The 15489-nt window shown below is 38.0% G+C and overlaps 1 protein-coding gene across 1 annotated transcript in view; it reads left to right on the forward strand.

Moving 5' to 3' along the window:
* CFAP47 (cilia and flagella associated protein 47) overlaps positions 1-15489 on the forward strand; it is a 507991-nt gene that overhangs the window by 374328 nt on the left and 118174 nt on the right. Inside the window, exons 51-53 of the mRNA XM_042241764.2 lie at positions 3735-3832; positions 12064-12239; positions 13775-13882. Of these exons, the coding sequence (XP_042097698.1) occupies positions 3735-3832; positions 12064-12239; positions 13775-13882 (382 nt within the window). The remainder of the gene's footprint in view (positions 1-3734; positions 3833-12063; positions 12240-13774; positions 13883-15489) is intronic.

The raw sequence follows: 15489 nt of genomic DNA on the forward strand, positions 1-15489 counted from the left end.
AGTATTCTCTGAATGCTATCAAATGTGTATATACAAAGGTACACACATGTATGGATTTATCAATTATATATAATGTGTATATATGCCTACGTATGTCTTTATTGATATATTAAACTTGAAATTTTATATAAAAAATAAATACTCTTGGTCATGGGATTATGAATAATTTTTATTTTCTAAAGTTTTTCAGTAATTTCTTAAATTGCTATAGTGAATGCTATTAATTTTATAATTAGAAACATTTTAATATGTTTAAAGCCTGTGCTACTGCTGCTGCTAAGTCACTTCAGTCGTGTCCGACTCTGTGCAACCCCATAGACGGTAGCCCACCAGGCTTCCCCGTCCCTGGGATTCTCCAGGCAAGAACACTGGAGTGGGTTGCCATTTCCTTCTCCAATGCATGAAAGTGAAAAGTGAAAGGGAAGTCGATCAGTTGTGTCCGACTCTTCGCGACCCCATGGACTGCAGCCTACCAGGCTTCTCTGCCCATGGGATTTCCCAGGCAGGAGTACTGGAGTGGGGTGCCATTGCCTTCTCTGGTTTAAAGCCTGTAAACAATGTTTAATAATTATTATTTTTGTTGTTCAGTTCATTAATAAATTACCCCTAATCTCATTGTCACTAACAAATTCATATTCATTGTATGTTTTTAGCTCTGTAGAAGTTAAGGTAGCTTCATCACAGTACTACCTTATATGATAGTCAAAGTAATTACAAATAGGTGTTCTCATCCCCATGATAGTTAATTGTATGTGTCAACTTGGCTGGGTCGTGGTGCCCAGATATTAGGTTTAACAGTATTCTGGATGTTTGTATAATGATGATTTTGGATGAGAATTTTATTTACATCTTTATACTTTTAAAAAAGATTTCCCTCCATAATGTGGGTGTGTCTTACCTAACCATTTGAAGGTCTTCATAGCACAAAGACTGACTTCCGCAGAGTAAAAAAGGAATTCTACCTTTGGACTTGAACTCCAACTCTTCCTTGGGTCAACAGTCAGCTGGCCTAACCTGCAGATTTTGGATTTACTGAGCCATTTATTTCAGCCATGCAATACTGTTCAATACATTCAATATAATACAGTACAATGCATTGCAATGCAGTGCAAAATGGAACAGTTTTTCAGAAGAAAGAGACTGAGAACTGCACAAATCTTGGCCCCTTATTTCATAGATGAGGAAATTGAAACCCAAAGAGGCTTAGTGATTTACCTAAGTTAATCAAACATTGCAGTTCTTGGAATATTTACAACTTGACAATGATAGTTAAACAGTTAACTGAAACTGGAGGTTATCTTAAACTGTAATCTAGCTCAGCATTGAAGCATAAAGAATATCAAAGTGAGAAGCTGAACAGTTGAGAACTAATAGAAAGAACCTGGGTTTGATGCCAGTACCAACCCTGCTACACAGGGCTCTTGTGGCGGACCAGGGTTTTTGGTTTCAGGATTTGGAGGTGTGACTTTGGACATCACTGGCAGCAGAAAGATCTATATTAATATATATAGGGAACCCAGATGTAACCATTACTCTCTCACCAGTTCAGTTCAGTTTAGTTGCTCAGTCATGTCCGACTCTGCGACTCCATGAATTGCAGCATGCCAGGCCTCCTTTCCATCACCAACTCCCGGAGTTTACTCAATTCATGTCCATCGAGTCAGGGATGCCATCCAGCCGTCTCATCCTCTGTCGTCCCCTTCTCCTCCTGCCCTCAATCCCTCCCAGCATCAGAGTCTTTTCCAATGAGTCAACTCTTTACATGAGGTGGCCAAAGCACTGGAGTTTCAGCTTTAGCATCATTCCTTCCAAAGAACACCCAGGACTGATCTCCTTTAGAATAGAGTCTTCTCCAACACCACAGTTCAAACGCATCAATTCTTCGGCGCTCAGCTTTCTTCACAGTCCAACTCTCACATCCATACATGACCACTGGAAAAACCATAGCCTTGACTAGATGGACCTTTGTTGGCAAAGTAATGTCTCTGCTTTTCAATATGCTATCTAGATTGGTCATAACTTTCCTTCCAAGGAGTAAGCGTCTTTTAATTTCATGGCTGCAAGCACCATCTGTAGTGATTTTGGAGCCCCCCCAAAAAACAGTCTGACACTCTTTCCCCATCTACTTCCCATGAAGTGATGGGACCAGATGCCGTGATCTTCGTTTTTTGAATGTTGAGCTTTAAGCCAACTTTTTCACTCTCCTCTTTCACTTTCATCAAGAGGCTTTTTAATTCCTCTTCACTTTCTGCAATAAGGGTGGTGTCATCTGCATATCTGAGGTTATTAATATTTCTCCCGGCAATCTTGATTCCAGCTTGTGCTTCCTCCAGCCCAGCGTTTCTCATGATGTACTGTGCATATAAGTTAAATAAGCAGGGTGACAATATACAGCCTTGACATACCCCTTTTCCTATTTGGAACCAGTCTGTTGTTCCATGTCCAGTTCTAACTGTTGCTTCCTGACCTGCATACAGGTTTCTCAAGAGGCAGGTCAGGTGGTCTGGTATTTTCGACAGTTTATTGTGATCCACAGTCAAAGGCTTTGACATAGTTAATAAAGGAGGAATATATATTTTCTGGAACTCTCTTGTTTTTTTCAATGATCCAGCGGGGCGGGGGGGGGGGGGAATTTCAGTGGAGTAAATTTGAGGATATGATTGGTTTTATTTACTTATTAATTAATCAGATGACATCCATGTAGCAAATAGAAAGCTGCTCTCAAGTTTTATAGAAATGTGAAGGGGGAGGGGATGGACCAGGGGAGTTATTAGCAGAAGAAATGAAAGGATTGTTTCAGGCAAGATTGCCTTGCTAGTGTGCTTCCCTGGTAGCTCAGATGGTAAGGAAACCACCAGCAGTGTGGGAGACCTGGGTTTGATCCCTGGGTTGGGAAGATCCCCTGGAGGAGGGCATGCAACCCACTCCAGTATTCTGGCCTGGAGAATCCCGGTGGACAGACGAGCCTGGCTGGCTCACTAGTGCTGACCAGAAAATTGTAAAAAATCCATTCCTGGGAGAGGTTGAACCTGTAATTAAGTCTTAGTTTACTCTCCCGGAGGCAAGTGGCTCCACCTTGGGCCTGTTATTTCTTTCTTCTTCTAGTTCTTCTTTTTCCTTTTCCCCTCCCCGACTACTTCCCCTCCCCTTTCTTTTCCCCCTTCTCTTCCTCCTCCTCTCTTTTGTTAATTTTTTAAAAACCATCCATACCCCATTTCAGCTTTCTTTGAGCTAAATTGCTAGGATCCTGTTTAACACTCCCAAGAAAGGAGACATTTCATGAATTCTTCCTCATTTTTTTCCCTTATGCTAGATTTGTATGATACTAGAAATGTACCTTTGTCTATTATAATACCATATTTAGATATGTCTATGTATATTATGTGAATGCTTTGGGAATTAGGGGGCAAAGGGTTAGTTATTTCTTTTGAAATATTAACCCTTAAAAGTAAAATATTCTTATTTTTGTGAAGAACTTAGTGAGTTTACAGGCACACACATGAGGCAGGAAGCTTTCACAGCTCATTCTCATGGCCATGCAGCCTGGGGCTTCTCTTACTGCTCACAAACTGTGTTGAAATCGACTTTTCACCTTCCCCTCAGCTCTTGACAAGTGAGTCCATCAGAAAGAATTTGAAAATGGTATCTATTTATGTTTCTCAAAATTTATGTAAAATATGATGTTCTAAAATGCACATATTAAAATGTGCCATGTTTTTTTTTCTTTTTTTCAGGTAACGCTATTAACAATTTACGAATCTGGTATCACCTTGAGATCCATAGTGCTCCTGGACCGCCCTTAGAGATTATTGACATGAAATGTGTTGCTCTGGTAAGAGCCCATTAACTGCTCATAGAGTCTTCCTTTTTGTAAACAGTTGGAGCTTTTGTTGTATACCTAAATTGCTATTCCTAAAAAATAGTCATATTAAATGAGCATATTGGGATAAACTATTCAAATAATATCAATTTTATTTTAGATTGACTAAAATGCAACTTAAATGCTTATAGAAAGATTTATTTAAATCAAGTATTTAAGCTTTTGATAAATAATGGTTATTTGAAATATGCAGATGAATTTCTTTATAAAATGATTATTTAGGATCTTCAACTTTTGCTCTAACATAGAAAATAAGAAAATACATAAAATACTTGGTCTATAAATCAGTTATTTGTTCACCTGATCTCTGGGTAAATCTCCATGGAGGCATAGAAAACAAATAGTTAGACTATTGAAACTCACCAAGTATCACTTGCAAAAGCTTTGGGGAAAAGTATTTGATGTGCTAGAGTGTTCTCTTTGCCCCTATAGGTAGATGTGCTGTCCTCATTAAATGTTCACTTTCAGCTGAAGTTGGTGAAGGAGGGGAGTCACTTTCAAGTAACTCTACCCAAATAGGCTATCAATGACAGTGATGTGGCCAAGTTACTAAGTTTTCTCTCCTTTCTAATAATAGTAATTTGTTGTTGTTGTTTAGTCACTAAGTCGTGTCCGACTCTATTGTGACCCCGTGGACTGTAGCCTGCCAGACTTCTCTGTCCATGGGATTTACCAGGCAAGAATACTGGAGTGGGTTGCCATTTCCTTCACCAGGGGATCTTCCCTACCCAGGGACTGAACCCGCATCTCCTGCATTTACAGGCAGATTCTTTACCTCTGAGCCACCAGGAAAGCCCCTAAGGTAAAAACTTGCTAGCTGTATAACTTTTGAACATGAAGATTTAGTCAGCAGAGACCATATGAATTCTTTTAAATAATCCCATCAAACAAACCTTTGTGAACTTCTTGAAGAACATGCTTTCTGAATACTTTCAAAGTATACTAAAATGACTATCCATGCCTATAGAGTTTCCTAACATTTTTTTACTGCATTTGCTGTTTTTGCTAAACTTTTGAGAAATACTTTACTTAATCCTTAGATCATCAGTTGTGGCAATGCAGTTTTCAAGACACTCAGCTGCCTTTGATCTTCCATTTGCATTTCATCTTTTGTTACATTCAAGCCAATCTTAACACCTTCCTTAGAGATGAGTGAATGGTTAGAATTTCTTTAAATAGGGTTTTTGTAAGAAATATTTACAGCCTTAAGGCACATAAATTTGGTTACTTCTTATAGCAAGTTACAAAAATCAGGTTATATTTTCAATAAACAAAAATTGGTTGTTAGTAGTCCATTCTCTTTTGTATAAAGTATTTTGGATTTCTTTCTTTTTGAATTTTTTTTCTTCTAGTTTTGCTGAGATATAATTGACACACAGCACTGATACATTTAAGGTGTAGTATTAATACATATTGGTTTAACTTACATGCATAGTGAAAATTTATCATCTTATATAGCTATAAAAGAAAAAGAAAGCTTTTTTCCCCCTGTGCTGAGAACTCTTAGGATGTACTTTCTTTAATGGTTTTTATATATAATGTACAGTAGTGTTAATTATCTTTGTCAGGTAGTACATTACAACCCTAATGCTTATTTGTCTTAAAACTGGAAGTTTGAACCTTTTGACCACCTCCATCCAATTTCCCTTCCCACTACTTTCTGACTCTGGTAAACACAAATCTGATCTCTTTTTCTGTGATCCTAGGAAAAGTAATGAACAATACAAACAAAGTCCCTGTTTACATGGCACTAACATGTTAGTGGAGTTAGATAGGAAACAAAATAGAATTGAAATGGGATAGTCTATGTGAAATTTTTCTGTTGTCTTAGATTTTCAAGTGAAATACAAACCTGAAAATTATAGATACTTTTCCATGCTATAAACAATTTTGCTGTGCCATTTATTACTCACTAAATGTATGTATATGAGGGCATCTCTAGCTGATATAACAAATTCTATAATTTCAGTGGTTTAATACAAGCAAAGTTTTTAATAATTTTGACAGTCTGGTGCTTTTGCTGCTGGTCAGTGTCTAGCATCCTCCATGTTGAGATCCCAAGAGTCAGAGTCAGGTTTCCCCCATATGGCAAGTTGATCATCCTTTAGGGACTCAAAGATTTCTGTATATAGGTGGAGAAAGAGAAAAGAGAGGAGGGAATTTCCACTAGTGGCACTGAAGTCACACGCATCACTTCCACTCACATACTATCGGAGTGAACTAGTTATACAGCTATGCCTGGGTACAAGAGGATCTAGGAAGTGCTACCTCTGGTTGGACAGCCACTCCCAGTGATATCTTTATACTATGAAGTACAGCACTTAATACTTTATACTCTCCAGCACAGAATTTTGCTGGAGAAATGATATTTCTGCCATGTCTAAGTAGATGAGAAATATTTAGCCTATAGCCCACATTCTAGACTTTGTATGCCATGGCCAGAACACAAAGGGAGTGGGAGTGTTTTCTTTAAGGAGCGGAAACTGACAGTTTAATGCCCATTGGATTTTGGTGAGTTCCTGTCCACCGATTGGACCATATATAAAGGGAAAATGGCTAGAGTGAAAGCAGCTACATTTCCACTGATACATGCTAAGACCTTGTGCGTCTAAATGGATGTTCCTCTGTGGAAGGAGATTAGGCTTGGGCTGTTTTAAAAGATTCAAGGTATATTCTGCTAGAGTGAGAAGAACCCAAAAGAGTGTACATGGTGGTAATGTTAGAAACAGTGAAAGAAAAGGACCTAGAAAGTCAACTGGAGAAGCGCAACCAGCATCAGTTAATTTGTTCTTTTACCTCTCATCCCATCTATATGCTGTGACCTGATGGAGTCATATTAGGACAGTGATTACAGGAGGAGAGGAAGTCAGAGTAGGCAGTTGAAAAGAACACATCATGTGTATCTTTTTCTTCACAAGCAGTGTGAAAAATCACCAGAAAGCTCCAGGAATAGGGACGAGGTGCCAGATAGAGAAATCAGGAAAAATATTCATTGGATATGAGATGTAAGTGTTGATTGATTTTGTACTTCTTTACATATCTAACAATGAAACTCTCCAGCACTGGGGACCATCCTAAGATAATAACAGGGATCGGGAAAGGATGGGAGAGAGAAACTGTTTTCAGATTATACTCCACTAAGTTTAGTTCATCAGGTGAACCCATTACCATGACAATAAATGAACAAGATGAACTTAGATGGACAAGATGAATTTAGACAGTGATAATTCTCCAAACAAAAATACCCCAGGGTTTCATTGAGGATGGCATGAAGACTGAAGCAGTGCAACCAGGTAGAGAGATTAACAAATGTATAAGCCCTTGGGACAGAATGAGCTTGGTGGAAGGGGACCTACCAAGGAGGAGCTCAGGCACTCCAAGAACAGGAAAGAGGCTTATGAGGCTGGAGCTTGGACAGAAATGGTAAAGGGATGATTTGTGATTAGAAGCATCTTAAGAAATGTTGTTGGGAAATTTGTTGTTGTTCAGTCACTAAGTTGGGTCTGACTCTTTGTGACCCAGCTGCAGCATGGCAGGCTTCCCTGTCCTTCACCATCTCCCAGAGTCTGCTCAAACCCATGTCCACTGAGTCAGTGATGCCATCTAACCATCTCATCTCCTGTCACCCCTTTCTTCTCCTGCCCTCAGTCTTTCCCAGCATCAGGGTCTTTTCCAATGAGTTGACCCTTCACACCAGGTGGCCAAAGTATTAGAGCTTCATCTTCAGCATCAGTCTTTCCAATGAATATTCAGGTTTGTTTCCCTTTAGGATTGACTGGTCTTATCTCCTTGATGTTCAAGGGACCCTCAAGAGTCTTTCCCAGCACCACAATTTGAAAGCTTCAAGGCTTTAGTGTTCAACCTTCTTTATGGTCCAACTCTCACATCCGTACATGACTACTGGAAAAACCATAGCTTTGACTAGACAGACTTTTGTCAGCAAAGTGATGTCTCTGCTTTTGAATATGCTGTCTAGGTTTATCATAGCTTTTCTCCTAAGGAGCAAGTGTCTTTGAATTTCATGGCTGCAGTCACCATCCACAGTGATTTTGAAGCCCAAGAAAATAAAATCTGATACTGTTTCCACTTTTTCCTCATCTATTTGCCATGAAGTGATGGGACCACATGCCATGATCTTAGTTTTTTGAATGTTGAATTTTAAACCAGCCTTTTCACTCTCGTCTTTCACCTTCCAGATTATTGTTGACAGTATTTTGGCAGATGGATATTTAATAGAAATTATTTATATGATACCATATATGAAATGTATCATTTATGGCTCTTTATCTATTTAAAGTTTGAAGAAAATAATATTCAAACCATAATGAAGATTAGGAAAGTTTTTTATAGTATTGTTAAATTTGACCTATTTTACCATACTTGGAGTACATAACAATTAATTGGACACTTCCGTTGTCTTCTTCTTTTTTTTTTTTTACTATAATGAGCTATCTTTTTCTATTGTGTTTGTGGCTGTTTTCAAGACAACAAAGAGTTTGGTTGTAGGGTTCTCCAGAGATTGCAGTGCTACTCAGTGCTGGTGGCTCTAAGAAATTGGTGATTGCTTTCTGCAAGGCTCCTCTGTGAAGGATTTTAAGGGGTATCCAGACCTACTGGATAAGAGTGAAATGCTCAAGTGGTGATACTTGCCATGAATGTGTGAAGGGGAACTGTGACAGAGGTGCCGCTTAACTGCCATCCATAGCTCAGTTGGTAAAGAATCTGCCCGCAATGCAGGAGACTCCAGTTCAATTCCTGGGTTGGGAGGATCCCCTGGAGAATGGATAGGCTACCCACTCCAATATTCTTGGCCTTCCATTGTGGCACAGCTGGTAAAGAATCTGCCTACAATGCTGGAGACCCAGGTTCTATCCCTAGTTGGGAAGATCCCCTGGAGAAGGGAAAGGCTACCCATTCCATTATTCTGACCTGGAGAATTCCATGGACTGATAGTCCATAGGATCACAAAAAGTTGGACACAACTAAGCGACTTTCATTTCACATTTCCTAAGAAGTTTGACCAACTGTGTAGAATGTCATAACAGATTTCTAACACAAAGTTTATGTTAAATGACTTGCAATTCAGAGAGACAACAGTAGATTTATTTTATTTTTTTAAAATATAAATTTAGGTTGGATGCATGAGACAACAGTAGATTTAAACTGATTTTGCTTTATTTTGTGTTCATAGTTTACATGTGATAAGACATAAAGCAATCACACATCCCAGGACTATTTTTTTCCTCTTTAGACTGGAGTTTTTCAATGTACAGGTCTTGAAATGTGACTCAGTTTAAATGAGCATTATTATTATTGTTATTTTAAGTAGATATGAATAGGATAGGATAGGATAAAGTAGGATAGGAAAGAATACATCATGGAAGTCACAAGTGGTAAGAGTAGGGACTATTTTGTGAAACTTTTTTTTCCCAGTGGCATGTGTATATGAGCCAACAGTAATATAAAATGGAGTTAGATCTTAGCATTTTTACTTCTTTGAAGAAGCTGTATCATTGTCTTACAGTGACACTTTCTCTGAAAAATATCTGAGTGATAGACCAGAATAAATATCTAGTCCAAAATGCCTTATTTCAATTTTCTGTCTAAAGACCTAAGCAGAGTATCTAGGCTGTTATATGGTGGTTGGGATTTGTTATGACATATTACTTTGGGTTAGTTGTTGATTTTCTTGACCCTCAGAACATTCTAGGAGGCTGTGTTTTGTAACAGTGTTACAAGTATGTCAGGTTGCCTCAGTTCAGTTCAGTTCATTTCAGTTCAGTCACTCAGTCGTGTCCGACTCTTTGCAACCCCATGAATCGCAGCATGCCAGGCTTCCCTGTCCATCACCAACTCCCGGAGTTTACTCAAACTCACGTCCATTGAGTCGGTGATACCATCCAGCCATCTCATCCTCTGTCGTCCCCTTTTCCTTCTGACCCCAATCCCTCCCAGCATCAGAGTCTTTTCCAATGAGTCAACTCTTCTCATGAGGTGGCCAAAGTACTGGAGTTTCAACTTTAGCATAAGTCCTTCCAAAGAATACGTAGGACTGATCTCCTTCAGAATGGACTGGTTGGATCTCCTTGCAGTCCAAGGGACTCTCAAGAGTCTTCTCCAACACCACAGTTCAAAAGCATTAATTCTTTGGTGCTCAGCTTTCTTCACAGTCCAACTCTCACATCCATACATGACCACTGGAAAAACCATAGCCTTGACTAGACGGACCTTTGTTGGCAAAGTAATGTCTCTGCTTTTCAATATGCTATCTAGGTTGGTCATAACTTTCCTTCCAAGGAGTAAACATCTTTTAATTTCATGGCTGCAGTCACCATCTGCAGTGATTTTGGAGCTCCCAAAAATAAAGTCTGACACTGTTTCCACTGTTTCCCCTGTTTCCCCATCTATTTCCCATGAAGTGATGGGACCAGATGCCATGATCTTCGTTTTCTGAATGTTGAGCTTTAAGCCAACTTTTTCACTCTCTTTCACTTTCATCAAGAGGTTTAGTTCTTCTTCACTTTCTGCCATAAGGGTGGTGTCATCTGCATATCTGAGGTTATTGGTATTTCTCCCAGCAAGTCATGTTGCCTAGGAAATAGTATAATTTGTGACATAATGCCATTGTTGAGTTTTTTGCATGTTATACTTTATTTCTTCCTTGTTTATAATTATGAGCATGGATATTTTACTGTAGGAGTTTAATGGCCATTTATTTTAGGAATCCATGATTCTAATATCTCCAGAAACTATTGTAGATGACCATTTTCCACTGCATTTATGATTAAGTCAGATTTGTAGTAAATGATATCTACTCTCATTTAGTAATTATAAACTTATATATATATATATATATATATCCTTGATTTCCATCTTTCCTCAACAGATTATGTTTACCACACTAAATGCTGTTTCTATTCCCCTAAAATATAATATTTATCCACTCATTTATTTATACAGAGGCAATCAAGCAAATGCTGTTCCATGGACAAAGCAGTAATGTCTATCTTGAAGATACGTTGTGTGAATAACTCTCTCCCCATCACCATCTGTCCCCACCAGGTCCTATAATGTGATTTGATAAATTTCAAAATAGCTCCATGTCCCAAAGAACAGCCATTATCAAGTTCTAAATTATGGCTAAAATGTCCAACATTCTCCATTTAATTAGGTTAAATCATTATAGACAATTGGCTTTTTGTTAACATTGAGATATGCCCTGCCTGTTTAATCACCTTTGACACATTTGCTTCGATTAATGGCTTTTACTGTAGTGGAGATCACAGCTGTAATGGGGTAAGATAAAAGTCATTACATAGAGAGCAGACTTGTGGTTGCCAAGTGGGGGGGAGGGGAGACTTGGCAACTGGGGTTAGCAGGTACAAACTATTATATATAGGATGGATAAACAACGAAGTCCTACTGTATAGCACAGGGAACTATATTCAATATCGTGTGTTAAACTATATGGAAAAGAATATGAAGAAGAATATATGTATAACTGACTCACTTTGCCATATAGCAAAAATTAACACAGCATTGTAAATCAACTACACTTAGATAAAATTTTTAGACAAAGATATGTCATTAGCCAAAATGGATCAGAATGAGAATCAGGAAATGTCTTGGAATGTAAAGTGTGCCTTCCAGGCACACTTGGGAGCCAGAACCAGAAAAACTAGATAAAAGGAAGGGATCTAAATGGGAAGGTAGTCATGTCATCAGCATAATTTGACTTTTTTAGCCCCATCCCAGATCTACTGAATCAGGATCTTTGAGGAAGAGGGCCAGTAATCCATATTTCAGCAACGTCTACAGATGATTCTTATGCACGCTAAAGCCTGGTACCACAGCTAGAGGAAACATTGACATACAGACTTCATAATAATAATTGTACTGATGAAAAATATATTTTAAATATCTACAATTTTGAAGTTTCCTGAGTATTTAGCTAGGTGGATCTCTTCGACTATTTGTTTTTGAAAACAATAATTTTATAATTTACCAAGGCTAAGCAAAGAAAATACATAAGAGATTAAAAGAGAGTGAGGTACATTCATTAGTGGACTAAGGAGAAAAAAATAAAACAATGGCCTAATGTATAAAAATTTCTTGGTTTTCCATAGGACAAAGACTCTATGCTGAAGGTTAGAGCTAATTACATATTTCTTTTGTAATTCTAGGAGAGTTTTTGTATTGAAGTACCTCTCTTTAATCCAAAAGAGAAAATTATTCACTTTGATGTGCTATTCTCAAGTGCTGCCTTTAGTGGACTCGATGAACTTGAACTATTTCCACTAGATTCTGTCAGCTGTATCATACAGTATTCTCCAGCATGTGCAGGCTTTATAGAAGAAAGGTATGGTTTGAATGTGGCATTATACTTACTGTTTATCCCTTGAAATTAACCTTTCAAATTATTTATTTGCATAGTATAATCATTCAGATTACACTTGCTCATAGTTTTAATTTTGTTTAATATCATTCATTGGTAAAATATACTAATTTAGAGTGACCATTGTTTTCTTTAGTGCAAAGATATTATTTATTGGAATATCAAGTTTAATAATGCCTAAATTGCCCTGTATATACTCTCTTTCAACTCACTTTTTGTTAACCATATTTTTCTAGGTTTAAAAATTGAGCCAAATGAACATGATTCCATAAGGACTAGGGGTTAAACTTTCAGTATTCTTAATAAAAATTTGTGTATATCTTATATTCTCAATTAAATGCAAATCACAAACATACACATATTAACAGTGCAATGGCTAGTGTTCTTATGGCATAATTAGGAGAAACTTTCTTTGCACTGTTTTCACACACACAGAAACACATAGCCTCTATACTCATAATTAACTCACCTTATGGTAAAATTTCTTTGTTTCAACAGTAACTTCCAATTGTTACAGTTTTAAAGATTGTACTTAACTTATTATTGGTGTGTACAATGCATTCCATTACTAGGTCTTTGCTAGTTTATATACTCTTTCAGAGTTAGAATAATTCTTATTTTAATGAATAATGAAGAAATAAATATATTTGTAAAATTGTAAAGGATGAACATTTTTATAATGTAAAGCATGTAAATTAAGGTCATAATGTATATAGAAGACTCTATTTTGCTAGATTATCATTAGAAATGTGGGCCCGTCTCCTCTCCCCAGTGTGACTGTAGAGGCTTTGTGAGCACAGACTGAATCTTGGAGTTAGTCAGCTAAACTGTCATTTAAAAGGCATACTTTGGTCTGATACTTACTGCCTGCTCTCTCTGTTATCATTGCTAGAGCATATATTTTACATACATACACACCTAAAATTCCCAGAGTAACCATAAGAGGTAGGAATGAATGTTCTCATTTTATAAATGGTGAAATTAAAGTTCAGCAAGTTAGGTGACTTGTTCAAGGCTGTACAGATAAAAGATGATAGAGCTGGAATACCAGCCAAGTTTTATTTTTAGACTGTCACATGCTCTTTGTCTCCCCAAAGGAGAGCACATGCTGATGATAAAGGCAGCTTTCCAGAGCTGCATGTCACTTGATAGTCTTCATGTGAAAATCAACTACATCTGATTTAATCACAGTTCAAACACAGGACTCGTTCTAGCTACTGTAAGATAATCGACTTACCTATGTTTAAGCATTTTACATTGATTCAACAGGCATTTATTAGACAGATATTCATGATAATACTTTTTCTTGAATAAGAAGTGATTTTCTCACCAAAAATGAAAAAAAAAAAAAAACTAAAACAAGAGTAGAATGTGTCACAGAATGATTGTCAAATGTTATATTTGGAACCACCTATTTGCGATTTATTTTCTCTGCCAAATTTATTTTGCATACAAACTAGATCTGCTGACAAGATTTTTTTTATTTTTCTTTCTACCAGCATTGTTTTTCAGCCTGATTTGGGTCTAGAGTTTTGGTATTCACTGAAAATAACTACCGACATTCCAGAACCAACCATAATGAAAGAAATATATTGTGACCTTGGAAAGTAAGTTCTTTTTAATAGATATTGTTATACTGCAGTTACTTTTTTTTAAATAGGACAAACATATATTTTGTTTTGGTAATTGTTTTTCTTCTCTAGGGAAGTTTGCTACTTAAACTATCCTGTGGAAAACGTACGTGAAAAGAAAAACATGTCAGGACTTAGGAAGGAGACGCTTTTGTTCAAAGTGATTATTGCAAGGGAGGAAAAGGAACTGTTAAAATAGTTGTCAGGGGACTACTGCAATTCAGAGAATACTTCCCTCTCAGAAATCTACAAGCTACTCAGTATCAAACAGACCAAGCTTTTTTCTTTTACAGGCTAAAGGAGGAACAAGCAAAGATAACCAGAATCTTTGGAGGGAAAGCTAGACAAGGAAGGGGAAATGACTGGTAGGGACTGATGGGAAAAAGGGTTTTTCTGTGGTCAGTTAATTCCCAGGAGAATCTCAGAAGGGAGACAGATTCCACCTTTTTGGTGCTTGCTCAGACTTGGAGACAAGCAGAGTTCAGTGGCCTGTCGAAAAGATAGAAGGCTGACTCGAGTTTTGCTCAAGGCAAAGTAAGAGGGTAAACAATGGGCAACTGAGAATACTCGATCATTTGGTTAATACCATACGCCCTAGAAATATGACCATTTATATTTAGGGGACTGAGTTCCTATTACATGTCTGACGTCAAGTTTAGTGCTGATACATAAGGGTAGTTCAGTTCAGCTCGGTCTCTCAGTTATTTCTGACTCTTTGTGACCCCATGAATCACAGCACTCCAGGCCTCCCTGTCCCATCACCAACTCCCGGAGTTCACTCAAACTCATGTGCATCGAGTCGGTGATGTCATCCAGCCATCTCATCCTCTGTCGTCCCCTTCTCCTCCTGCCCCCAATCCCTCCCAGCATCAGAGTCTTTTCTAATGAGTCAACTCTTCGCATGAGGTGGCCAAAGTATTGGAGTTTCAGCTTCAGCATCAGTCCTTCCAATGAACACCCAGAAATGGTCTCCTTTAGGATGGACTGGTTGGATCTCCTTGCAGTCCAAGGGACTCTCAAGAGTCTTCTCCAGCACCACAGTTCAAAAGCATCAATTCTTTGGTACTCAGCTTTCTTCACAGTCCAACTCTCACATCCATACATGACCACTGGAAAAACCATAGCCTTGACTAGATGGACCTTTGTTGGCAAAGTAATATCTCTGCTTTTTAACGTGGTCCCTAGGTTGATCATAACTTTCCTTCCAAGGAGTAAGCGTCTTTTAATTTCATGGCTGCAATCACCATCTACAGTGATTTTGGAGCCCCCCCAAATAAAGTCTGACACTGTTTCCACTGTTTACCCATCTATTTGCCATGAAGTGATGGGACCAGATGCCATGATCTTAGTTTTCAAGTCACAATTCCTGCTTTTAAAGAGTGTGTGTACCTGTGGGCAAATCAGTACCTTCTAGTTAATGTCTCTCTGTAAGCATACCAAAATTCTCTCAGTGCCATATGTTGAGCCAAAACATCACTGCAAGTGACTTATTAAGGAGGTGTGTTCCCGGTAAGAAATATTAGTAAGAGGATGGGGGAAACAGAATAAGCAAAGGGAAGAAGCTAAGCAAGGCTGTGATTACA

The sequence above is a fragment of the Ovis aries genome, chromosome X (assembly GCF_016772045.2).
Source record: "Ovis aries strain OAR_USU_Benz2616 breed Rambouillet chromosome X, ARS-UI_Ramb_v3.0, whole genome shotgun sequence".
NCBI lineage: Eukaryota > Metazoa > Chordata > Mammalia > Artiodactyla > Bovidae > Ovis > Ovis aries.